Source organism: Chelonia mydas, chromosome 1 (assembly GCF_015237465.2).
Source record: "Chelonia mydas isolate rCheMyd1 chromosome 1, rCheMyd1.pri.v2, whole genome shotgun sequence".
Lineage (NCBI taxonomy): Eukaryota > Metazoa > Chordata > Testudines > Cheloniidae > Chelonia > Chelonia mydas.
In genome coordinates, this window is record NC_057849.1 from 284,661,093 (window position 1) to 284,688,598 (window position 27,506).

General features: G+C 38.4%; 1 protein-coding gene and 1 long non-coding RNA gene across 2 annotated transcripts in view; one reads left to right on the top strand and one right to left on the bottom strand.

Annotated features, from left to right (window-relative positions):
* Window positions 1–2,680: 2,680 nt before the first annotated feature.
* CAND1 (cullin associated and neddylation dissociated 1) overlaps window positions 2,681–27,506 on the bottom strand; it is a 51,185-nt gene continuing 26,359 nt past the window's right edge. The window contains exons 4-15 of the mRNA XM_007065827.4: window positions 19,787–19,910; window positions 19,036–19,292; window positions 18,852–18,957; window positions 17,719–17,864; window positions 14,999–15,291; window positions 13,664–13,805; window positions 11,220–12,713; window positions 10,129–10,224; window positions 6,439–6,608; window positions 6,182–6,346; window positions 5,770–5,877; window positions 2,681–3,531 (exon numbers count right to left, since the gene is read on the bottom strand). Coding sequence (XP_007065889.1) covers window positions 3,307–3,531; window positions 5,770–5,877; window positions 6,182–6,346; window positions 6,439–6,608; window positions 10,129–10,224; window positions 11,220–12,713; window positions 13,664–13,805; window positions 14,999–15,291; window positions 17,719–17,864; window positions 18,852–18,957; window positions 19,036–19,292; window positions 19,787–19,910 — 3,326 coding nt within the window. The 3' untranslated portion in view covers window positions 2,681–3,306. The remainder of the gene's footprint in view (window positions 3,532–5,769; window positions 5,878–6,181; window positions 6,347–6,438; window positions 6,609–10,128; window positions 10,225–11,219; window positions 12,714–13,663; window positions 13,806–14,998; window positions 15,292–17,718; window positions 17,865–18,851; window positions 18,958–19,035; window positions 19,293–19,786; window positions 19,911–27,506) is intronic.
* On the top strand, window positions 22,838–23,375 carry LOC122466136. Its single transcript, XR_006291444.1, has 2 exons — window positions 22,838–23,015; window positions 23,314–23,375. It is a non-coding gene; the product is annotated as an uncharacterized LOC122466136 (long non-coding RNA).

Below are 27,506 nucleotides of genomic sequence, written 5' to 3' on the forward strand. Positions count from 1 at the left end.
AGCTAACTAAGGCTATGTCTACACTGCACACTTTACAATGGCGCAGCTGTGCCGCTGCAGCCGTACCGTCGTAAGGTGCGCTGTGTGGCCACTCTGTCACCAGGAGAGCACTCTCCCGGCTACCAAATAAAACCACCTCCAATGAGAGGCAGTAGGTTCACACCAGCAGGTCCACACCAATGCTTTTCGTCGTTAAAACTTTTGTAACTCAGGAGGCATTTTTTCACATCCTTGGGCAACAAAAGTTTTAGCGATGAATGTGCCAGTGTAGACAAAGCCTACGTATGGAGATTTTTTCAAAAGATTTTACAAACACTCACCACTGTTTCAATTCATTCAAACTGAATGGTGCTGGTGCTTCAGCGACAGTTGCCATTTTACTGATACTTCCTAGCAGAAAACAAGTCTGACAAATTTGAGGGAGAAAATGTCAATCAGAATAGAAAACAAGCATAAGCTTTCAGAGTTGTACGTTACTTAATTTTTTTAACAGTGGTTTAATATACATATTGTCAAATACTTACCTTAAAGTTTGAAAAACTTCTACATCATCCTTTCATATGATAAATAGCACTGTCTCCATCACAAACTATGCTAGGAAAGAAGGATGGGGGGGCAGATTTACAAAAAATATCGAGGTGCTGAAGGTGCAGACAAACACTTTTGTACGCCCCACTAGGTGACTGTTTGCATCATTACGCACCTAAATACATGTTTAAATCTGATCTAGTGACTTCCTGCTTTGATGTAAGACCTTGAGTTTCTTTGTAATTACTGATCAGAAATCTTACTGAAGTTTAACTTCTGTAGTTTTGTCCTATGAAAGTTTTTTGCTGCATAAGAAAATTTAGTTCTCTCTTCCTCCCCTACCTGCAACTTCAAGGGTCAAAGTGGAAAAAGAATAGCTTATATACTGTTTGTTCCGCTTAATGGGCTACGCTTTCTTTCACATCTTTCAATGTTTGGCCTTGAAACTCTGCATTTTACAGAGAAATGTCAACCAAATAGAATCTCAAGCTCCTGCTTAGTCCTGGAGCTTGCTGTATTGCAATTTACTGTGGAACAAGAAAACCAAGTAAGTTTGAGTATCCACAACATCAGATACCTTGTAATACTGACTAATACGTAGCATACCAGTTTCTCCAAGGAGAAGTCTTATTACACTTATATCTAAATTTACTATTTCAGCATCCCTTACTAAGTTTAAATTTGAATTAATTTTCAGATTGGATTCTTTTCCTATGTCTAAGTCTATAAACCCTTCTCACTTATTGTGAGTGCACGTTAGACAACATAAGATCCTAGTATTTTGCTGTTAACTAATAACCACAATACATTCTTAATTAATACAGTTGTTAAAACAGATAAGGTACACAGCAGAGAAAATACTCAATTCATGGTTCCAATAATAAAAAGGTGCATTTTCCAAATATGTAATTTCTCACTAAAATCAGCCATCACTACTTTTCACCCTTGATTAGTCCCCTTCCACTACATTTAAATATATTGGTAGTTCAAGGAGATAAACTGATAAACTCCATTTCCAGAAGTCAACTTCCAGTTACATAAGCCTGAAGATTTTGAGGCTAGATCAGAAGCTACAATATCAAATGATGCTTCTGCACCATTATTTGAAATTGTAACTACTGTATGAGTTCATGTAAACTTTTCCTCTCAGTTCAGGTCCCTTTAAAGTAAAAGGCATCAAAACTCCACCAGGGTATAATCTGGTAAGTAAAATTAAACAATTCACCTCTGTTAGCTAACAAATCCTGACAACCTACTAAGCTCCACAGAATTCTTTGACAAAGCATGATACAGTAGTCCTGTAAGAATTAATGTGTGCCAAAAAGGTGGTAGTATTGGGCTTCAAGAATTTCTAAATGGCGAAAAGTTATCAAGCCAAACGAAACTAGAGAAAAACCTGAAACAGAGATTGGAATTTTACATTAATCAGTTTAAGGCAGTGGGTTTCCAATCTTTTTCTGATGAAGTCACTTCCAACGAATTGATGGACAAGCACCCACCACTTCAGTGTCCCCTTTCACTAGGCCCTGGCACAGTTGCTACAATCTTTGTCATTTATTACTACTTATTTTCTTGTGTATCTTTTTGCTATCTAGTTTTCCAGTTTGGTCTCATTTCATGACTGATCCTCTGTTTCCCACTCACCAGATGCTTGAGGTATGGGAGTCCATTGATGGTTCAAGGTGGCCAGAACACATGTGCTATACCTTCTGACCACTACTAAAGAGAAGAGAAGAGTTTCCTCTGCACATTACTTGCACTATTAAGAGCTGAGGGATGGAAAGCAGACGCCTTTCAAGAAGCCACCTCTGGCACATATTTATAACAGAGGGAGAGCTGGGCCCACGGTTATGCAGTTTCCTCCCACCTACTATTCTCTGCCCAACCATCCCAACCTCCTTGCTTATCTACCCCCACACCTCCCAGGGAATCCATCCTCCTTGTTGGGAAACACTGGTTTAGCAGACAAGATTACTTTCACTGTAAAAATACCTGTAAAAATTCACCACACCTGCACCTAGAAAACCAGATTAAAATTTAACCCTCTCCCCTTCCTCTATGAATGCATTTTCTATGTAAAAATAAATACCTGAAAATTGCACTGATACAGTATTACTTATTTTAACATGTATTATGAATAAACTGCACATGCTGTTTTACAGACAATATATATTTGTAAACTTGCTCATGCAAAGTTAGTGTGCACAACAGGGATATTAATTTTCTAATCCCCACACCTTTAAAAATGACATTTACTTATGTCTGCACTTTTTAAACTGTGCCCAAACCCTCTGCAATATAATAAATCTTACACAGAACAATTTCTTATCGGCCAGCCAAATCAATTTATGTAGCTGAAACACAAAAGAATAAAAGTTATACAAAAACATGGTGGTTTTGTTTTTACAGAAAGAAGAAAAATTTTAAAAAAAAGAAAAAAACATGGTCACAAAATTTTAACATTTTAATCCTAAACATTACAGGGCAAATGGATGTTGGAACCTATTTCCATACACCATATGTTTTAATCTTTTATTTTCATTTCAAATGTGGCCAAATCCACTAAAACATGAGTGGTTTACAACTTCTGGATCATGGAAATACGTATTTCTGGAATAAATGCTAGAAAAGCAACAATGGGAAAAAGCCAACTGTCTCCATAAAGGTAAATAAAGTGGAACAATGTGAAGATTAGATATTTTTCTGTTTCTTACTCTTAACCTGTCAATTCAGTGCATCATATGGTTCAACGTAATGGTCCCCATTTTGAACAAACATCTAACTAGTGTCCATTGATTCTAAGTTAGTGGATGATGAATCTTTCTGGATACTTTCAAAGATGGCTGCCAGCTCAGGGTTAGAGCTTATCTGTGACTGAAATTCACTCATTAACGGACTCTTCTCTGCTTCTGGAATGGTTAGAAGGGCTGCTACTGCCCTCATGGCAGACCGCTTCAGTTCATCTTGTTTTTCAAACTCCTGTTTCACTGAGTTTGCCTTTACCTGTAGAAAAAGTAGTGTATGTAGGAAGTTTACATTTAAAACTGAGCTCTTCTTAAACCAGTCGATGTAAGGTATCTTTCCTTCCATATTACCACTTTAATTTGACAAGCACTTGAAATAGTTTATACTGCACAAGATACTTTTTTTAGGATGAAAAGAATATAAAGATAACCACAGGAGACTGGACAGCTGTAGTGCATCTGATGCTTAGCAGTCTTAATTAAAAAAACCTTACAAATAGATTAGAGCCTGAAAATTGCAGATTAAGCAAAAACATTCCTTACAAAAAAATAAATAAATCTGACTTAGCAAATCATTACACAGTTTCAAAGCAAATAGCAGCCAAACTGGTTCAATTTAGTAAGGTCAGTAACATTACAAAAATGACCACGAGTTGCTGAAGCACAAATTATAATACAGCAATGGACATACTGACCAAAGCATATTCTTGATCAGTTAGAAATTTTTGATATCATTCCTACGCAAGAACTTTTAATGGTACACAGACAGGACTTCATCATTGAAAGTAATACTCCCTAAATCAATCAAGTGAAATAAGGAGCAGATTATTGGTGGAAGATGGGTAACAAGAAACTGCGTAGGTGATATGAAGGTGGAAGTTAATTATTACCGTATCTTAGGAGCCCTAGTCACAGACCAGGAACCCATTGTGCTAGGCACTGTATAAGCACAGAACCAAAAGATGGTCTTTGCCTGAACAAACTTAAATTTTTAAATAAGGAAGTTTTCAAAAGACGGGGGGAAAGCACCATTTTACACTGCTCTTCTCCCTTCAAACTGCTTATTTCACCTTCTAGAAGCAAGTTGTAAGTTTCTAGTAACTTTTAAACCTCTATAGTTAAAAATTAAAAACTATTTAATATTCCACATTCAGTTTCTTCAATGAAATCTCAGTTTTTACATTGCTTAAATGGGCAGCCTGGCTTCTGAGGGACAGAGAGTAGACCAAATAATCCAAAGAATTTAAAAAAAATTAGAAAAAGTGAACAAGTATATTCAGATTAGAAAAGGGATTTATACTCTTTCCCTCCCTATCTTCTCTTATAATTTTACTAGGAACTATTTTTCATATGATGTATTACATGAGCCTCCCAAATTATTTTTGATCAACAACATTTTAAATTAAAAAGCCATCCTCTAACTCGGGTGGGCAAACTTTTTGGCCCGAGGGCCACATCTGGGTGGGAAAATTGTATGCAGGGCAACGAATGTAGGGCTGGGGCAGGGAGTTGGGGTGCAGTGTGCAGGAAGGGGCTCAGGGCAAGGGGTTGGAGTGCAAGAGGGGTATGGCAGGGGGCTCAATGAAGGGGGTTCGGGGCTCAGGGCAGGGGACTGGGATGCAGGAGGGGGCTCAAGGCAGAGGATTAGGAGGCTCAGGGCAGGGGCTTGGGATGTGGGGTGCAGGAGGGGTTCGGGCTCTAGCCCAGCGCTGCTTATCTCAAGCGGCTCTGGGTTGGCAGCGGCATGCAGCAGGGCTAAGGCAGGCTCCCTGCCTGCCCTGGCCCCACGCCATTCCCAGAAGTGGCCAGCATGTCCGGCAGTGGCTCCTGGGGGTGGAGTGGGGTGGGGCGGGGAGGGGAGGGGCAGGCGGCTCTACTGCGCGCAGCCCTTGCCTGCAGGTACCACCCCCGAAGCTCCCATTGGCCGCGGTTCCCCATTCCCCGCCAATGGGAGCTGCGGGGGTAGTGCCTGAAGATGAGGGCAGCACCTGAAGATGAGGGCAGCGCACTGAGCCTTCTGCATCCCCCTCCCCCAGGGGTCACAGGGACATGGTGCTGGCCGCTTCCAGGAGAGACGTGGGGCCAGGGCAGGCAGGCAGCCTGCTTTAGCCCTGCTGCGCCACGGGGCTGGCAATCCCACGGGCTGGACTGAAAGCCCTGACAGAGCAGATTCAGCCTGCAGGCCCTAGTTTGCCCTGCCATGCTCTAACTCAACCATGTCAGGGTATGCATAAACAGACTATGGGTGCACTTTACATGAGTGAAGCTACTACTTTGGGCATCTTGCCTTAAAATGCAGTGGAGTCATGCACAAAGTCTACGGATATAAATCTATTGTGGATCAGTAGTCCAGAACTACAGGTAATACTAAATTCATATGGACAGCTTCTCAGACACTAATATACTTAATATTCAAGTCTCAGGTTCTTAACATTTCTATAGAACCAAAAAGTTCAAAGTATTATTCAAGAACATAAGCATCAGTTTAAGACAGTACCTTTGTTGTACATGTGGCACGTAAGGGTTCGACAAGCCTATCCAACCTCTGCAGTACTGCACTTGGACAAAGAGTAGACAGTCTCACCAACATTAAAAACGTTAGCATCTAGTTGGGGAAAACCAATTCAGAGATAATTAAGTTTTGCACAATTAAGGTCTTTTTTTTAGTTCACTACAAAAGGAGTTTTAAAACAGCAACATCCTAGTACAAGTATGATTCACTATACATCCCATTGTATATTTAAAAACAGTTTTCAGGTAGTATTTATATCAGCTTTCTAGTCATCTGAACAATATTTGCACAGCAAAAACATTGCAAAATATTTAAAAGAAGTCACTGTTTAGCCAATATTTCATATTAATTGGGTCAGAACGCTCAAGTTTAAGTGTAAATGTACAAGATAATTTACCTTAATGTCATAATGATCCTTCAAACCATCTTCAACATGGTTTAGGAATTCAAATATGTCTAGCCTATCCAGACAGCTATCTAAAAGAGTGTACATGCACTCAAAAGCTGCCTTTCTAATGTCCAGCCCATCATCAACCGTATGCTTGAATGGTCCCATTTCCACCTGTACACAAAAAAAAGTTAGACAAGAATATATTTACTAAAATTTAAAATCAGCTTATACAAATGTTTTGCAGTCTCACCAAGTTCACCTACCTCTCTTATTAGTTCCTTTCTGACTTTTGTTTCATTGTAAAGATGAGGAAGCACAGTATCTAAAAGGTCTCTTATTAATGATGGTTTATTGTGTGCCGCTGAATTAAACGTCACTAGGGCCACTCTCCTTACATTGAGATCTGGGTCTTCCAATGTTTTTAGAAAATCACCTGTAAATATGCCAAGAAATTAATTACCACAACATGTTTCTATTTGCTACTCTCAGAAACCTGGAAATATTTCTCCACATGGGATTTATTTTTACCTGTTAACAGAGAGCTTTTTACTGCGCACACTGTTTTTGATTGAACTGACATTGCTACATTTAGCAGCAACGCTTTAAACTATACACTAACTAAAATCAGCTTAAAGATTTTAATAAGTTTCAGTTTACACAGCTGCATAACTGCCTAGAACAATGTGGGATGCAAGACATGACTGCAGAAAGCATGTACAGCACACTAAGGTGGCTGGGGAAATCCCGAGTAATATTCATATTTGAATATGAAAAGAGAAGAAATTATAAGAATCAATATGAAAAACACATGTACATGTAATCTATGGTGTCTCTCACAATTTGAGACACACAACCAACCAAATAAGGTTTTATACCTTAGATATTTAAACTGAGCAGACAATATGCACTCAAAACAGCTACAAGGCCATAAAATCACATTACTTTTACAGAAGAAAGAAATATTAGTTATAGGGTTTTTATTTTCTTTGGGGAGTGGCATGGGAGAAGAAATCTGGCAAACTTCCACATGGAATAGTGAAGCATATGCCTGTAATGCTGCACAAGATTGTGAGAACTGGATATAATTCTATGACGTAAAACTGAAACTATATCTTATATATAATATACTGGTATTAGTGTAATGAAGTTGAAACAGAAATGTTCTGTTATGCAAAAGTAAGTTTCATGAGTTTTACCAGCATTTATACTCATTTTTAAATTGGTAAGTTTTTATTGTTGAAAGGTAAGCCCTGTATAATTACGGAAAATTGTACTAAACAATCATGAAGACTGCCATCTCTCTCCTTATTTCTTTGTTCCAATTTTCTTAAAACATACATATGAGACAGCCATTGTAAACTCTGGAGTTTAAGATGAATTCTCTAATATAAATTCCTGGAAGTACCTTCCAATGTATATTTTAAAATACCCTAGCAGAATCATCCACGGAATCCTCTTAAAACTATCATGAAAAGAAGGATAATTCAACATATGTTAAGATAAAAACACCTCTACGGACGATCCGCTGTCCAGATCCTGTGGAGATCAGTAACACAGTACTTCCTAGACAGAATAAATACACTAAGGATCGCATCAGTACTGCTTACTAAGTATTATGGGACACTGCTATGAAGGAACAAAGTAAAAAGGGGGAAAAACAGGATGGATGAAAAGCAAAACAAAAATTCTAGATACCATCTTTCTTTTTGTGTAACAAAAAAATAAAGAGGAAGCAAGGCTGACTAAGGGAGAGGAACACTGCTGGATGTCCAGGAACACAACAAAAACTGGGTTCCTAGCTCTCTGGCCCAGCAAGATAATTTTGAGTTACTCTAGACTAGGGGTGGGCAAATTTTTGGCCCAAGGACCACATCTGGGTGGGGAAATTGCTTGAAGGTCCGGGGCTGGGGGTTGAGGTACGGGTATGGGAGGGGGTACGGTGTGCAGGAAGAGTTCAGGGCAAGGGTTGGGGCAGAGGAGTGGTGCAGGGCGTATGAGAGGGCTCAGGTCAGGGGGTTGAGGTGCAGGAGGGATATGGAATGCAGGAGGGGGCTTAGGCAGGGGGTTGGGGTGTAGGAGGGGTGCGGGATGCGGCAGGAGGCTCAAGGCAGTGAGTTGGGGTGCGGGGTGCAGGAGGGGTTCAGGCTCCAGCCTGGTGCCACTTACCTGCGCCGTGTCACTCCGGGAAGCGGCCGGCACCACGTCCCTGTGCCGTCCTTGGGGCGTGGGAGGGCCGCACAGGGCTACACGTGTTTCCCTCGCCTGTGGATACCTCCCCGAAAGCTCCCATTGGCCGTGGTAACCCGTTCCTGGCCAATGGGAGCTTAGGGGAAGGTACCTACAGGCAAGAGCAGCGTGCAGAGCTCTCTGCCGCCCCACCCCCACGGGCTGCAGGGACGTGGTGTGGCCACTTCCCAGAGCGGCGTGGAGCCCACGGTGGTGGCAATCCCGCGGGCCGGATCCAAAGCCCCGAGGGGCCGGATCCAGTCGCAGGCCGTAGTTTGCCCACCCCAGCTCTAGACAAATTCAGACTGGAAATAAGACAAAGGTCAGAGTAATTAAATATTGCAACAAATTTAACCAAAGGTCATGGTGGATTCTCCATCACTGACAATTTTTAAATCAAGACTGGATTTATTTCTAAAAGATCTGCTCTAGGAATTATTTTGGGGAAGTTCTATGGCCTGTGTTGTACAGGAGATCAGACTAGATGAGTACAATGGTTCCTTCTGGCCTTGGAATCTACAAATTTCTTCTGGCCCTATGAAAGAAGGACACTGGCTGATTCTGAAAGAAGGCCCCTCAAAAACTTCTAGGCCAGAGGCCTTGACGCCATGCAGCAAGGAGTTTAGACAACAAATAGTAAAAAAGTGACTCTAATGAAACCGCTTGCCTCAAAGAATGCAGTTCTCAAAGAGAACTCGAGAAAAACAAACAGTAATGGAAAGGAGAACAAAATACAAGTAAGGCTGTAGGAAAAATGGACTCAAAGAAGAAAGGCAGTGAATTATTTAATTTCAGAGAAGGAGACTAACAAAGGCTTTTGGACTATCATATCATTCATGGCGATAGTTTCTTTTGGCTACCCAACCAATTTATGAAAGGCTTTCCTAAAACTTGAGGAAGTATAGTAATAAAGCATAAGTGTAATACAGATACACTGTAATACCTATTCCAGATAGGGTCTAAAATAAAGCCCAGTCGTATCATAAGAAAATAACCCATTTGGAAATATGAAAATCAGACCAAGGTTTGTATTTGCTTTAAAAATACATGATTTTATAAAGACTGAAAAGCTTGAGATCTAAAACAGAGTACTAAACACATGTGTAGAAATGATTTACTTAATAGATTCTATAAATGTTCTCTCTAGTGGGTTTGACCATACTACACAATGCTAGAGGGTCGTGAACAAGAGTGGATCTAGAGGATCAGAAAGTCATGTGACAATGCAAAGCTTGTTTTTCCTCCTAAAGATTTACTGGATTCTCCAAGTATCTTGGCTATTTATGGATCAATAACACATTTTGACAGCTGACTGGTGTCTTCAAATAATGTATAAAAATTATATGTAATAGAAATCTTTCAGTTTCTAATGCAGTACATGACCGTGTATATACATTTTAATGTAAGATTAATCACTTGAAAAGAAATTTAACAATTAAAAAAGTCAATGGTTAGCAATCTTGCAGCTACTGCTATCTAGTTTGGGACCTCAGTGGTCTATACTGAAGAATTACCATTTCCTTAATGGCATCCAGTAAGCTTCAGTCTGCAGTCTTTAATAACAGCTCTCACTAATAGTTGTCATTGGTGATTGCTTAATTCAGATACTTGCAAAGCATTGTTTTAAATGGATTTTTTACACTGCACACCTGATATAAAAAGTCTGAATATTAACTGCTTAAAAAGAAACTTGGTTTTAAATTTTAAAAAACATATAAGAAACTTACCTATGCAGTTCTTTAATAGTGGATCTATGGGTTGTGGATGATCAGAAATAGTGAACTTCACAGCAGTAACGACTGAACTTCGAGCATATGATGACCCTAATACCAAACATGTCATTTTAGTTAAAAAAAAATATACTGAAATTGCTAAATAGTTTAATTAAATATATTTAAATATTATAAGTCATCTTCTCTCTTCACAATAGGTCTTCTTTCAAAATACTAAAATTAAACGTTACTGATTGGCTGGCAAGGTGTTAAGTTTTTTTCATAATTTTCCATTATTACATTGTAAACAGGGATTAATGTTAAATGTTAATTAGGAATTCATTAAATAAACTTGTCTTCTATACCCAAGTCATTACATAATGAATGCCTTAATTAAAGAAATTCTTTGTTCTAAACAAATGCAAATATCTGTTTATATCAATACAACCTTAGAGGTGGAATTACTGTATTGAACTATGTACAATGACCGTATATATCCCTCAACCGTTATCATCCTTATATTTCAGAAGTCTTTTGATTATGTCCCAAAACTATATGCTGCTTTTGGAAAAAAAACATTGCTGTCTCCCTGGTCTTTAAAACTATTTACATGATTTAGTTTACAACTCTTCACGAATAAAACCACCATTACATTATTTTGAAAGCTGATTCTCATTATCAAAGTGTAGAAGCAATTCACATTATACACTATCTACTGCCTCCAGTGTAAGGAAAATGTTATTCTAAAAACAACGGCCATTCAAATACTTATTTGTAAAGTACAAATCTAATAAAATCTATACAATGTTCAACTGGATAATTAACAAAAATTTCAGATCACTGCTCCGTAATGTATCATGAAATTTAAATGTCTTATTTCTTACGCCTTCGTGCATAATATGTAAAATCAGGTGTCAAGAGGTAGCATGATCTCATTTTCTGAAATTCTCTGGAAGCAGTCCACAATTCAAGAAGAGATTTTTCATACAATAAAACTCAAGGGCAAGCTATTGAGTATAACAAACTCTTTGTCAGAAGTACAAAAGTTCTTCCCTTCTCTTAACACAGAGCCTAAATATATATATTTATTTTGAATGACAGCCTACCTGATGCCAAATATCCCTTGAGCCGTGGTAGCAGAGTTTCTGGGTCTATTAAAGTAAGCTTGCCCAAGCATTCAGCAACAACATTCCTGGTACCCTCTTCTGCACACTCACAGTGTTTCAGCAGTAAAGCCCAGATGTTCTCAACATATGGTTTGAGGCCTACCACTGACGCAGAGCTAATTATTTCTTTCAAGGAATGGAGAAGTAGGTATTGCCTCTTAGGCTGACTGGTTATTTCTTGTAAGACAAATGGTAGATATTCAGGAAGATTGCCGACACTAATACTGCCTAAAGCATAAGATGCTGCAGACTTGACTTCTTCACTAGGAGAGGAGAATGCTTCTAGTATTACAGACTTGAGCTCAATTTGTCCACTTAGGTCAATGTGATGCCCAACTTCCCCAAGAGACAGCAAAGCTAAAAGACGAATGGAATCTGTGGACCTTGAATTCTTGACATCTTGAATGAACTGACCTACTACAGCTGGTCCCTCTTTAGGGCAAGCGCGTGTAAGGGCAGCTACACATTTGGCAATGGAATAATAAGACTGCTTGTGAGTAAGTGCAGTGCTCTGCGAGTACACTGGACCTGTTAACATGCGTAATAAATCCATATATCCTAAATTATTTGTTCCAGTCACAACCAGAGCTTGGAAAAATTCTAGCATGGCACTAAGTGCTCCACCCTGCAATAATGGTGATCTCACAAGTCCAATAAGTTCATTAAGAATGGACCCACTGATCTTTGAAAGGGAGGAAGGATACACTTTAGCCAGTGTAGTCAGAAAACTGATGGCCATCTGTGAAACGTGCATATCACTTTCACTGATAAGAGGTGGAAGCTCATCCAGGACAGCATCAATCATGGCAGCTGTCAAGCTGTCACTGTAATTTTTAATTAAGATATCTAGAGCAGAAAGCGTGCCTAGTTTCAAAGCTCGCTGGTTCTTTCTGAGGAAAGAGGCAAGGATAGGAACTCCTTCCCCAAGGATTGGCCTCAGATCTATCTTCAAAGGAGAGCCAGCAATCAGCGTCAAAGCCTTCACTGTAGTTAACCGAGTAATCTCATTCTTTAGTCTCTCTAGGAAGATCTGAAGAGTAGTAGGCAAGTCAGTGCCCAGATTATCACCAAGGCTGCAGATGATCTGGCCCATACATGAGATTGCCCTCTCTTTTACTTCCTGATCAATGTCAGCAGCCTTCAGTCTCTTGATGGTGCAAGTAAACAAATCTTTGATGTAAGGTGTGGCATCAAAGGAAGAAGGCTGGTCTAAAGGACGAATGACCTTCACAAGCTGCTGTGTAACCAGAAGTGCCTCTGATGTTATCTTGTAAAAAGGGTCTCCAACACAAGCTACAACTGGAGGCACCAGTGCTTGAACATGAGGATGGAAGACTTGGGGAGAATGGTTACACAGGATCACGTACAGACAAGACAAAGCATCAATCTTCAAATTAGAGGAACTTGATTTGTCATTCAGTGAAAAAATTATCCCTGTAAAAGAAAAGAGGTTGTGTTATTTATGTATTTATTTTTAACATCAGAAATAACAAAAAGTCCTAAAAAATGCAGCCAAATCATGCTAACATTTTCTGCTCTTAAACATTTCCTTCCAGAAAGCCTTTCCCACCTTTGATTTAAAGTAATACACTTTCCAAACTTCTTCCACTCAGGCAGCACACACAGGCCGTTCGATGGCTTGTGCTCTCTTTTTCTTTTAACTACTAGAGGAAATTCTGAACACAACTGCTCAAAATGACCATACTTAAAACGTGTATGTGTACACACACATCCCTAGCTATTTCATGAGACTGAAACAAGTTAGAAGTTTTAGCTGCCTCTAAAGACTGACACATACTTAATCGTTTTATATAAAAAGTGTCATTATTCTCTGAAAAGTGATTATATAAGTGATATAGAAGATTACATATTTGTAGCTTCTCAGTAGCTTCTATCAAAATTCGTCTAGTTTACCAATAAGAGCTTTCTAGCTACCAGCCCTGTAAATTCTACAACAAATCTGAAAGTAAAGCTTTTTTTTGGCTCATCCACCACAACCAGTGGTAAAGATTCTGCATGGGTGGTAAAGGTGAAAAATAAGAGCAGTATTTAGCCCTGCACAAGTGGAAATGTGGGCAGAATTTGGTCTTCTAATTAGACACAAGTTAACAATTCTGATTATAGACTAGACAAAATGAATCTAGCTTACAAGCCCAGGACTTTTTACTTTGGTTCTCCAGGGCTAACCAAAGTAAAAATGCCACTAAACTATGCACGTGGATTCACAAAGAAGCTAAGCTGCCAATTACAGCTGAGTCGTATTGTCTTAATTTAGAACTACACTTCAAAAGCTTTTTCTTAAATATCAGGATTTAAGGTTTAGAAACTTTTGAAGTCGAAGTCACAGTTAACCTATAACAGATTTACTAATACATTTTTCATACCTGGCACAAGTACAGGAATGTGTTGTGTTAGGGCTCCAGGTAAAACATTTACCAGCTCAGTTAGCATGTTAAAACAACACTGACGAGTCTTCACACTCTTCTCCTTCATCTGTTTGTGCAAGGCTTTAACTATGTTAGGAACCTGTAGTAATTACACACCTGTTAACTAGTTGGGCAGTTAGCATTTCCTTTACAGTTATCCTAAATTACAGAAAATAAAATGACAGGTTTCAGAGTAGCAGCCGTGTTAGTCTGTATTCGCAAAAAGAAAAGGAGTACTTGTGGCACCTTAGAGACTAACCAATTTATTTGAGCATAAGCTTTCGTGAACTACAGCTCACTTCATCGGATGCATTCAGTGGAAAATATAGTGGGGAGATTTATATACATAGAGAACATGAAACAATGGGTGTTACCATACACACTGTAACCAGAGTGATCACTTAAGGTGAGCTATTACCAGCAGGGGTGGGGGGGACACACACCTTTTGTAGTGATAATCAAGGTGGGCCATTTCCAGCAGATGACAAGAATGTCTGAGGAACAGTAGGGGGTTGGGGGGGGAATAAACATGGGGAAATAGTTTTACTTTGTGTAATGATCCATCCACTCCCGGTCTCTATTCAAGCCTAAAATGTCTCTCTGGGCTTTGATTCTTCAGAAGAGCTTTATTTCTAGCTACACTGACAGCTTTAAGTTTCAGATCTTCAAATCAATTACTATCCCAGGAAATTTTAACTTGAAAAATTAAGGTCAGATTTCGCAAAACATGTTTTCCATGTAGCTTTTCTCTCAAATTTCTAGAATCAGATATATTAATTACATACATACCCTATTAAATCAATTTGGAAAATGATTCTGATAGTACCGCCACTTCTCTCTATTCTGCAGGTAAAATGTGTTCTACTGATCAAGTGTCTCCTTTTTTTATTGTGAGAATTTAATTTTTCTCCTATTCTGAATTTAGCTAAACAGCTATAATAGGTCGCAGACCATGAATGTTTTGTTTTATAAAAATGGGGCAAATAATAACTAGGTTCATAGACTCCACAGCATTTTTAGAGATGAGCAACCAATAATTAAAATAAAATAAGCACTCTATGAGTCCAACAGGTAATTCCAGTTTCCAGAGCAGCTGCAGGTATCTGAGCCAATTTACCATACACTCCCTCTCATATGAGTTAGCACAGTCAGAACCCATAATCTATGTACAACTATAAGAAGCTGGTGACAAAGTGATTTCACCACTTTCCACATGAACCCAGAGCACAATGAATAATCAAGCATGGTCTTCTCTCAAAGTCAAAGAACTAAAAAAAAATCCTGACAGCTAACCTGACTCTGAAGCATTGTCAAAGGTGTCTCTCCTTGTTCCATTGCATCAGGATCACACAGCCAACTCTGCACAGGTCGAGTTTGTTTTAAAAGAGAAAGATATGCATGGAAAACATCTGCTTTTACGTTCTCCTCACGCTCTTTGAATCTGGCTATTAAAGCAGGAGACACGGTCTTGTAGAATTCTGGAAGCATTTCATGTCGTGTGCTAACCACAGCATCTAAACATTTAGCTGCTGCACGTCTCACTTTCCAGCTCATATCGTCATCATCACTATATTCATCATCGCTCCCTTGATAAAATAAAATGAACTTCTATTATACACAAATTCACAAATAGACATTCCATGCTAGCAGATTTGTACAGAAAGTTTTGTTGTAAAGAACCCAAATTTATTTGATGCAACAGATTGTTAAATGTGTAAAACTTACCAGAGACAGATAATATAGTAGCTTAAGAAATTTAAGAAGCAGTCTATAATCAAGATAAAGCAGAAGTATACAAAAGGTCATTCAAAACTGCCTGAGTCCTAAAACTAATTATCTACTCTGCCAGCTTCCTCACACCAGCCCCTCTCATACATCCCCTCCTCAACTTCAGTTGCTAATTGGACAAAGTCATTCCCACCACACTTGTGGCCTTACTAAATTTTTTATTTTGAATGTTTTCATATATATTCATCACATGAGACAATAAGGCAATAATCAAGAGCACATCAAAATTCTGAAAACTAGCCTCTTCACATTTTATTCCCGTTGGGGGCATTATTACACCAGCAAAAATTGTGAATGGGTTCAACATGTGTGGTTGGGTCCGATCACTTGTACACGCACTACAATTATGACACGTTTCAGAGTAACAGCCGTGTTAGTCTGTATTCGCAAAAAGAAAAGGAGTACTTGTGGCACCTTAGAGACTAACCAATTTATTTGAGCATAAGCTTTCGTGAGCTACAGCTCACTTCATCGGATGTAGCTCACGAAAGCTTATGCTCAAATAAATTGGTTAGTCTCTAAGGTGCCACAAGTACTCCTTTTCTTTTTACACTACAATTATGTGTATAACCCATTCCATAAAAAAGGAGTCATGTCAATCTGCAGCAGTGACTTCTACAAGCCAAAACTTACAAGTCTCAGGTTCTTTCCGGGGTAGGAAACTGTATAGATTTTAATAATTTTACAAAATCTACATTGCTTTGTGAACAGAGACAAGATATTGTCTTTCAAAGTCCTAAATACTCCACAGTTTTGTTAAATCTCTCCTTATATCTCTACATTCTTTGTTGTACCACTCTGGACTACGTATTACAGTCAATTTCTACTGCAGTAATTTGAGTTAAATTGACCAATTTAGAAAGAACTAAATTATGTTTAATAGTACATGAGATTTTGTAACTCTTAGAATATATACTCTTACAGCCTAAACATTTAGTTCCCCTAAGTCAGACATTTATATTATAGACCTGAGCAGAATATTCCATTTAACTCTCCTTTATTGGAGAACAAAGCCCTCTGAAGCAACTTCTATAGGACTGAAGAGGCTCCTTGTAAAACTATTTAGCAGCTTAAGAGAGAAGACACTTGTTTATCAACAAACTCAACCACACTATTTTTCACAAAGAAAACAGAACAGAAGCAGAGCATGCAAGAAGTAAAGTAGATTATTACATTAATGTTTAACAATTAATTTAAAGCAGAGCTAGATGGCCCAGTAGGAGAATGCTCTACCTTTCCACCTGAGACAGCTTAGGTTCAAATCTACCTGAGTCACAAGCATGTGAGTTCGCTGTTCTTATGCTCTGAAATCCAGATTAAGTGATGGGCCAAAGTTTCAGTAAGTATGGCAAGCTACCCAGCAGCAATATAATCATTTTATACTTTTTATACCCAACCAAAAGAGGAACTGAGAAATGCACCCACTGATGGCAACTTGGAAACTTTCCCTGGCAAGAGTGGTGGCCTAGTCTCTGTTTCAGAAGAATTTAACATCTGATTTTTAACAAAAATTAAGTTTCTAGCCCTATAGCTGATAAGATAACCAAATGTAAACTGATGGTGTTATCTCCTGCAGACTTCTCCATCTCTCTGCTGCTGCTCACAGCTTTGTCAAAACAGCAAAGTGGTATTAAGACCTTCTGAGTCTTCTACTCCACACCTCTACAACTGCAGCATTGTTTTACGCAATATTTTGCGGTGCTTTATCCAGTCTAACTGGACATTCTTTTTGTTCTGTGTTTGTACAGCAGCTAGCATGAGATCCTCATCTCTGACTAAGACCCTAAATGCTATGGTAATACAAATAAAAACAATACTCATCTCATGCAAAGAAGCATCACTTTCCCTGATATACATCTTAAATTCATTCTCTAAATTTATTTCAATTTCTAGTCATGTCACACTAAAGAATTCCTATGCCTTCCTCATGTTTACACCATTCAAGTACTTTTAGACAGTTACGAGATTCTTTACTATAATCCCTCTAAACTCACAATACCAGGACAATGGATGCACTAAATACCTATATAAAATGTCATCCTGTTCACCTTACTGAGTGTAGTAAATGGCCATGCCCGCAAAAATAAAAGAGCAAAACATGAAAATGCCATACAATCATTTAAGTTTTGGAAAGACCTGAATTAAGACTTATAGAATTGATCATTTCCGTTTCCTCTCAATTTAGGCTCACTAGCTCTTCTCCCCAAAACCAAGAGAAAATATACCTTGATCATCATCATCACCACCATCAGCATCCATCGCATTTTCATCTTCATCTTCATCATCATAATTGTAATTAGGATCATAGGTAAGGTATTTAAGACAAATGTTTATAATGGTAGACACATGAGGATAAACTTCCTTAGGACATCTGCATAATAAATTTAACAAATTAAGTTTAACGTACGATATTAATATTGAACAATTAATTAACAATTCTTCTTTAACAGAAGAAATGTTTATCTATATGCTTTAGTACTGATTCCACTAGCAAATCTAATACTATCACAATTCCCATTACATATCATATTTTTTCTCAGAATTCAACTCAGTTACAAACATTCAGTACAATCTGAAACTTGCTATACAAGAACCCAGGCCAAACTGACACAGGGTAAGTTAGAAGATTGGAAAAAATACAGAGTTTCACCTCCATAGACAGAATCAAACAAAATATAAATGTAGTTCACTAGCCACTTTGTGGTCCTGTAGTTCAGTTCTCATAATTCAGCTCCCAAAAGGTACTGTGACAATTATTGCTGTTGCAATCTGTCAAAGCAGAGGTCAAGGAAAGAAGAAGATCCTCTCACCTCTTCAGGGAATGCAAAAGTAGAGGGACAGGGAAGTATGCTCTGCTGCTGCCTATGATTTATATTCATAGATTTTACGGCAAGAAGGGACCATTATGATCTTCTAATCTGACTGCTATCGAATCTTATGATGTACCTTTGGAAATAAGAAGGTTCTGTCTCCACTAATGGGAATCTAGCACTTTCCATAAGCATTATATTTATAAAAACAATTTTCTTATCTGTCACTATATACGAATAGCAAATCATGGCTTATTGTGCCAGTCTGTTTACATATTACACTGATTATCAGTTAAAATTACGAGATAGTGATAGAAAAATCTGCTTTAGCAATTCAGGTATGATCTCTGATTCAAAATCAGCAAAGGTATTTTGCACCACAAAGACCATCACTTCCATCAGGAAAGAAACACATTTCCTTGTGGCTTACCTCAACTCTTTTCAATTGCTCAAGGACTAGCAATGACTTCTCATACAGTCAGTCAAATGACAACCAGTCAACTTGTAAGAAGGAAAAAAAAACAAACCATACCTTAAAAGTAGCTTACCTCCTAACAAAAGATTCAAAAGCTTGAATGCAATATTCTCTTAGTTCATCATCATCTACATTACAAAATTTTACCACTAAAGGGATTATTTTCTCCAGATATTCACCTGAAAAAGGAAAATTAAAAATGATCATTCACATCTAAAAACATGCAGAATGAGAGAAAAATATATAAATTCTCTTACCTATTCTATGACCTGCTTGCCTACTGATAGCAGCAATACACTGTATATACGTCCTAGTTGTTGACATGGAATCATTTTTAGACAGCTCTGTCAACAGATGTTCAATGAGGTCAACAAAAACTATATTGCCACAACTCATAACCAGGTGACCAAGAGCAATGATGGTTCTTTTCCTCACAGCAAGCCTGGGACTAGTCAGCTGGGGGAGCAGACAGGTCAGAATTGAAGGGTGGAAGTTAACAAGCAGTCCTCCTTGCCTTAAAACAGACAAAACACAAACTCAAACCAACTGAATCTAGAACTGATTTTGTTCTTCTATTGTATCATTCTTATTCCAAGTATTCCCAAAATGCCATAGGAAATATATCAAGTGCAAGTAGAATTATTTGGAAAAACTAAGAAACTAATTAACTGCTTTCAGATATACCTTTAAAGTATACTGACAACTGAAACTGGTAACTAAAGAAGTTCTCAACAGCTTCAAAAGATAAATAATGAGTTATTTGATTAATCAGCTATGTTTAAATTAAATATATTTTAAATGTAACATTTGTATTCTGGTACAAAGTTTCATTTGTGTTCAATTTTCCTCGTTTGAAACAAGTTACTCAACTGTTTCATGTTTACAAAGCCTAAATTATAATCACCTAAAATTTAATTACTAGAAAAATCAACTTCACAGTGATTTAATCAGTTAAAACATAGCATTAACAATTACATTCTATCACCATTTTGTAACAAGGATGCTTACCTGCTCAGCATATCAGCCATGATATCCAAGGCCTCTAATTGGACAGACACATCTTCCTGCTTGGCTATAGCGCTTGTAAGACGCCCTGTGATCTTTTTACAAACATTAGCCGCTAATGCAGATCCTGAAAAGTACAACGAAACCTTAGCATTTTGACAGTAAAAATGTGTAAATCTAATACCAAATGTCATATTTGCAACAGTTGGAAATTACATAGCAAAAATTCCTCCCAATGAAGACTATTTAATTGTTCAACATAAGCCTAAATTGACTGCTTTACACTAAAACTGAAAGGTTGCTCTACCTAGAAACAGTTACTGAGCAAGGTGTTCTTTCATTAGGAAATCTGCATCCAACTCAAAGGAACAGAAAGCTGCTGGCATGGAAGCAGCAGAAAGCAGAGGCCATTGAAAGCCTGCAACAGGGGTATTTGTTGACTGAAAGTGTCTGGAGCCAGAAGTAGATTATAGATGGGAATAAAGAGAAACAACAGCAAGAAAGTTTACTGGGAAAAGCAGGGAGGTAACTTGACCTGGCTGTGAAGAACAGCTGGTATAGTGAAGTGTCAAGGAGTTTAAGTAGGTCATCATTAATTTTCAGCAGGGCAGATAAAATCAATGAATTTTTTTTTTTTTTTCCAAAAATTGGTTTTTATTTAAATCCATTTTTGATAAAATGCTTTTTGAGGAAAAAACCTATCTAAAGATAGTTTTAATTAAGATACACTAGAGCTTAAAGATATCTCATCATGGAATAGGGATTATAAATTCTAATTCTAGAGTATGAGACAATATATGCATATAACGTTTAAGAAAAGTTTTGTAAATGAGTTCCAATAGTTCATGGATTGGGGACCCAATCTTATGGGGTTTCAAGGGCTTCTGTATAGATTAATCTTTCTATCTACCCAATGGGACTCAGTGCTCAGTCTAGAAGATACCACCAGAGATGCTTCGTTTTTTTTGCAGTTCTCATACTGTGGATTTGTGTCTCCAGAGAGAACATGTTTGTTAACAGCAAAAAATGTTTTTAAATAAATAAATAAAAATATATAGAGGTGAGAAATAACAAACCTCAACCCTATTGTCCCTCTGCAAGTTTGTGTACACAGAGTCAATCCCTTACCTCTCTCTAAAAGTGCAAAGTTTCAAAAAGTTCAATGAAATTGTTGGGGGCGGAATAGATCTGGACAAGGAGAAGAAGTCTGGAGATAAATGTGAGAAGGGAGAGACAGGTCACAGAAACAAAACCAAAACTGTTTGAGCAGCATATTCCAGAAGTCTTGAGGTCTTTCTGAGTGTAGCCTTCATTGACTTGAGATCTACCATACCATTCTCTCACTAGAAGGGAAAATCTATAAATGGCAGCAGGCTGTAAAAGAGATCCAGTTTGTTAATATTTTAATGAAGTTCCTCTACCTGTGGATAAGACAGGCATGCATGCAAAATGCCAACAGTGCAACAAAGAAATGCAAGGCCTGATTGCCCGAATGAAACATCATAAGAAGTGTTACTTCTCAGGAGGAAGCTGTGTTGAAGATGATGAAAGAAACATGTCTGAACATGCAGGATCTTCAGGTTGGTAAACTTTTTTATTTCATACTTCTTTTTAAGGACTGCCTGTCTTCTTTCTGGACTATTCTTGAATTCTGTAGTTGTTACTCTATGGTACTATCATTTCACATGCAGCTGTCATAAAAAAATAAATAGCTGAAATCGGCAGATCTTCAGTTTACAATTTCATCTTTAAAGTAATACTGCCAGTGAATGCAATCAGTAATACTAAATGAGAAGTATGGTAATAATAATTAAATAACTGCACTGACTTATTTTGTTTCGAAGACTCCATCCTCAACATACAGGATTCTGAAGACTACAGTAACTCCTCACTTAAAGTCGTACCGGTTAACATCGTTTCATTGTTACGTTGCTGATCAATTAGGGAACATGCTCGTTTAAAGTTGTGCAATGCTCCACTCTTACGTTATTTGGCTGCCTGCTTTCTCCACAGTTGGCAGCCTCCCTACGCCCCCGCCCTCTCCTCCTCCCCACAGCGCCTCCCGTCCACCGGCAGACCCCGCGGATCAGCGCCTTCCCCCTCCTCCCCCCGCCCACAGCAATCAGCTGGCTTGCTACGTTTTGGAGGCTGGAGCGAGGACTTGGCATGCAGGCTCCCCTGCCTCTGGAACACCGCAAGCCAGCTGACTGCCCCAGGCAGGAGGCGGGGGGGAGGAAGGAGGAGCCCACACGCCAAGTTCTCGCTCCTCCCCCCACCCCGCCTCCTAAACGCCGCAAGCCAGCTGATTGCCCCGGGCAGGAGGACTGAGGCCTCAGCGCGCCTCCCCCCTCCCTCCCCTATCTCCTGTCTGCGGCAATTAGCTGGCTTGCAGCGTTTTGGAGGTGGGGGGGGAGAGGACTTGGCACACAGGCTCCCCCTCCCTCCCCAAAGCAGCAAGCCAGCTGATTGCCCCGGGCAGGAGGGAGGAGCGAGGACTCGGTGCACCTCTCCCCTCCCTCCCCTGCCTCCTGCCCGCGGCAATCAGCTGGCTTCCGGCGTTTAGAGGGGAGGGGAGGGAGGAGCAAGGACGCAGCATGCAAGGTAAAAGGAGAGGCGGTGTGGGGGAGAAGACGCAGGTCAAGGACGGGGACTTGGGGGAAGGGGGGGAGTGGGCGGGCTGAGGGTTGAACCCCCCGGGTGCTTGCAGAGTAGGGGAAGCTGGCGCTGCTGCGCAACATGCTTCTCCTAGCCTACAACACCTTCAGCCTCCTTGCCTGCCTCATCTCCAGTGCCAGTGGGCTGTGCCTGTGTAGGGTAAGGCAGGGGCACCTCCTCTGTTTAAAACTTATACCTGTATTAAATTTCTTGTTTAAAATTGTTTAAAATGTATATAATGCCTTTTGTCTGGCAAAAAAATTTCCCTGGAACCTAACCCCCCATATTTACATTAATTCTTATGGAGAAATTGGATTCGCTTAACATCGTTTCACTTAAAGTCGCATTTTTCAGGAACATAACTACAACGTTAAGTGAGGAGTTACTGTATCTACCTTCAAGATCACCATAATTTTCTATAGTTTCAGAGTTATCTGCCAATGATAGTGTTTCAGTCACATCATGTATGTCACATAGCCACAGTATATCACCTGTAGCAAAAAGAAAAAAAGTTCTCCATCATCCAAAAACCACCATAGATAAATCTGTGATAAGAACAAGCAGATTACAAAAAGAGGTAATTGGTGAAAAAATTGCCCAGTTTGTTTATGCAACAAACTCTCCTTTCTGTATGATTGAAAACCCACACTTCATTAACATGGTACATTCATTAAGATCAGGATACAGTCCACCCAATAGAGCAGATGTCGCAGGCAAATTGCTGGATAAAGTGTATGAAAGAGAAATTGAGCACTGTGCAAAAGGTCTAGAGGGTAAAATTGTTAACCTGAGTCTTGATGGGTGGAGCAATGTCCACAATGATCCTGTTGTATGTGCTTGTGTGACAACAGAAGAAGGGAATGTTTTCCTTATAGAAACAATTGATACAACAGGAAACGTACATACAGCAGAATACTTACAAGAAGTAGCAGTAAAAACTACAACAAACGGTGAAAAAAAAATTCAGATGTCTAGTACGCAGCTTGGTCACAGACAATACTGCAAATGTATCCAGGATGAGAAGAAATTTAGAAGAGAGTGAAGAGAGTCCCAAGCTAATAACATACAGTTGCAGTGCTCATTTGATGCACATCCTAGCCAAAGACTTCAGTGTCCCAGAAATAAAGTCTAATGTTGTTGAAATTACAGAATACTTCCATAACAACCCACTTTGCAGCAGCTGCTCTGAAAAAAGTGGGAGGAACCAAGCTAACTCTCCCACAAGACGTGCGATGGAACTCAGCAGTGGACTATTTTGAGGACTACACCTCTAACCCGATATAACGCTGTCCTCGGGAGCCAAAAAATCTTACCATGTTATAGGTGAAACCGCATTATATTGAACTTCTTTCATCCACCAGAGCGCGCAGCCCCATCCCTAGAGCGCTGCTTTACCGCGTTATATCCGAATGCGTGTTATATCAGGTAGCATTATATCAGGGTAGAGGTGTATATCAAGACTGACCTAATCTGATGACAGTTTGTGAACAAAATCGTGAAAAAACAGATGGCACTGTCACAGTCAAAGTTCTCAACACTGGGCTTAAGAGAAATATTGAACACATGCTGAGTGCCCTGAAACCTATTTCTGTAGCCTTGAACAAAATGCAGGGAAATAGCTGTTTTATTATTGACGCTGTTGAAATTTGGAAGGAACTGAATGAGATCTTAAAAAGAGAAATATGCAATGACAGAGTTAAATTACAAGCATTAAAAAAAAATGAATGGGACAAGCACTATCTCCATCTCATTTTCTTGTAAATATTCTCAATACTCAGTACCAGGGTAAACCTTAACTGCTGAAGAAGAGAAGTTGGCTAAGATATGGACATCCAGCAATCATCCCTCCATAATGCCAACTATAATAAACTTCAGAGCTAAGGGTGAACCATTCAAGAAATATATGTTTGCTGATGATGTTTTTAAAGAAAGTCACACCAGTGGACTGGTGGAAGTCACTTAAGCACTTGGATTCAGAGACTGTTGAAGTGATAATCTCACTTTTAACAGCAGTAGCTTCTTCTGCCGGTATAGAAAGAATATTTTCTTCCTTTGAACTAATTCATTCCAAATTGAGAAATCGTTTGGGACCCGAAAAAGCAGGAAAGCTTGTTTTTCTTTTCCAGATTATGAACAAACGGGAAAATAAAGCTGAAGACAACTGAGTTAGCTGCAGAAGCCAATATTTTAAGTTTCTCATGATGACCTGGCTGACATAGTCGATTTAATAATAATTGTTGTTGGTTTTTTTAATTTTTTTTTTAAACTATTTGAGTTAAAAACAATTTTAACAAAAACAAACCTGATTTTAAAAAACCTGAATGTTTAACTGAATTCAAAAATTCATATGCTTGTTTTGTTAAAATATTATATGTTTGCTGTTGAAGAGAAAAATCCAGAATACATAACAGTGTTGTTTTAGTTAAATAAAACAATGTAAATGTCTTTCTGGTGATGTTTTCCTCCTAATACAGCATGGCAAGAAAATCCTCCAAATATTAATGATTAACCTGTTGAATTGGAGATAGTTCACCTCCCAATGAGTTCATAAATATCTGCTTCAATTACCTTTGGTAAATGAAATAACCAAACAATCATTCATTTTCTGATATAGCTGTAAAACTAATCTGAAAACTTTTCAGATCACTTTAAAAATGTATAGTGTGTACCTTCTAAAAATGAAACCTAAATCTATCTCTGAGTTGTGAAGAATATGTATTAAGGTTATAACAACCAACAAGAATGCACTTTTATGTAGAAATCCATGATTAAATCGAGTCTTCCTGACTAGTGATTTAAATCAAATCTACCCTGATTTTCAGGTTTTATTCTTCTGTTAATTCAGTTTTCTAAAAGTTAGTTGAAATAATCCTATAGCAATTAGCTGGGGCATTTTATAGCGGAAAAGGTGTTTAAAATATTGTATCTGTAAAATTGAAATTACTGAGAGAGTGTTTTGAGTGGTTAGTTCATGCAAGATGCTAACAATTCCTTTTTAAACAATGAGAATAAGCTGAACTGTGTCCACTGTATCTTCACTGTGGCTCTTCCCCCAGCATGGACTGCTCTAAATTTGTACGTATAGTTGCATGAACTCAAGTATCCTTTGTGGTGATGGTACTCAATTGCCTGGTGGAGGCTTTGTATTTGTAAGAGTATTGACAGCCACCCAATGGCTGAAACTTTCAGTGCTACCTGATTGGCCATGTGTGCAATGTCTTCAGTAAACATGGAACATTATGAGCTACAAACGGAACAATTTTAAAACTTAGGTTTTAGACACAATTTGGAAAATTATATCAGGCAGAAATAACAATTTTACTGTTTTGACCTTAAAAGCCAATCCATTTCTTTATTAATTTAACAGATCCCTAACAACACTACATAAACTAAAAAATTCACCTCGTAAGATGAACCACCTATTGGGTGATATATTTGCATCACCATGCAGGCTGGGGAAAAGGAAGGAAGCAAGCAGTCCAAATGCATTGTATTAAAAGAGCTATAAATCATAAGGCTGTATTTGACTCTTTGCAATAGAACCTTTAATTTAATGAGTATTCATTTTTTCCTTTGCCTCTAGATTATAGAAAGCAACAAAACTGACTTATCTTTTTTTAAAAAACAGTCCAAATCTATTATCTATGAAATATCTATTTTCCCCCTCATTTCATGAATATTAGCTCTTTGTTTAGGCGTTTTTGCCAGAAGATTCATTAACCAGCATAAAAGCCTAACTGGAAATCACTTACTATAACTTTCTTCTTATAAATTATTGTATATGCTTATTTCTGCTAAAGGTTAAACAAGCATGACTGTTTTTTGTTTTATTTGAGGACCGTAAAGGGATGTAGGCACATCCCTGGGAAGGATTTTTTAAGTTAACATATGCTTTAATGGTGAGTCTTGTAATTTAGCATAAAACATCTTTAAATTTTAAAATATTTAATAGGACATTTGAGAGGACTTTTCAATACATAATGCAAAAGAGGTAACATTTAGGGAGACTGCTTCCTAATGTCTAATTAAACACGTGTCAGAACACCTAGCATACATCCAGTGGCTGTAGGTAAGTGGGAGAGGAGACATAGCATGGCCTGGAAAGAGGCACAAAACCAGTTCTAATCCAATAACTAGGGACTGACAAGAAAATACGATGCCATAATTTCTTTCTGAGCTAGGACTGGGGAGAAAGTTGGGGAAAAGATTTGCTCCATATGATACCCAAACGCTTTAGAGACTACCGTATTACAGATTTCAGGAGAGTAGGAACGAAGGCCTAGGAAAACAGAGAAATTGGAAGTAAGTTCAAATCTTTCTGAAGATTTGAGTCAGCTTCTCCCCTGTAAAGAACCGGTGGAGGAAAGACAAAAGAGACTAAAAAGGAGACAAAAGAAACTGTATACCAGGGAATAAAGAAGCCAAGAAAAAAAAACAGAAATGGAAGTAGTCCTAAAGAACCCCTGCATCATCTGCATAAGTGAGTTATGCTGAATAAAATTAAAATGTTAGACACTACATTGTGGCCATATTCTACCATCACTGTTTATGCTACTACAGTTGAGAAACTGTGCTGTGGATCAAACATAACAGAGCATTCATTTTTGGCCTGCAAACCATGGTTAAAAAGAAAGTAAATAGAAATTCTCCATCAGTGCTATTTGAAAAATTTCAAAACAAGCAATTTTTTGCTTATTTTCTCCCAGTTTATAGCATAGTCAAAATTTCAGCACTTTTTTTTTTTTTTTTAACCAATTCTACTTATCCAGTCTTATAACTGTGTTAGACTGTTTAGTTTTTCTGCAGGTTGCCCTTTGTAATCAACCTAACACAAGAACTCCAGTCCCCAAATCCATTTTGAGTTATCATTCCCTTCTAGCCCAGTCAAATTCACATACTGCACTCACTGTGGTATTTGAGCACCTTCTAGATTTAAAAGAACAAAGTGACTAACATTTGGCAAGCGGCATTCCTCAAGATTGCCTTGTTAATTTTATAGTGAAAGTCAGGCTGTTTGAAGTACTGTAATTCTATAATTAGAAACACTAGGTACATCTCAAAATACATA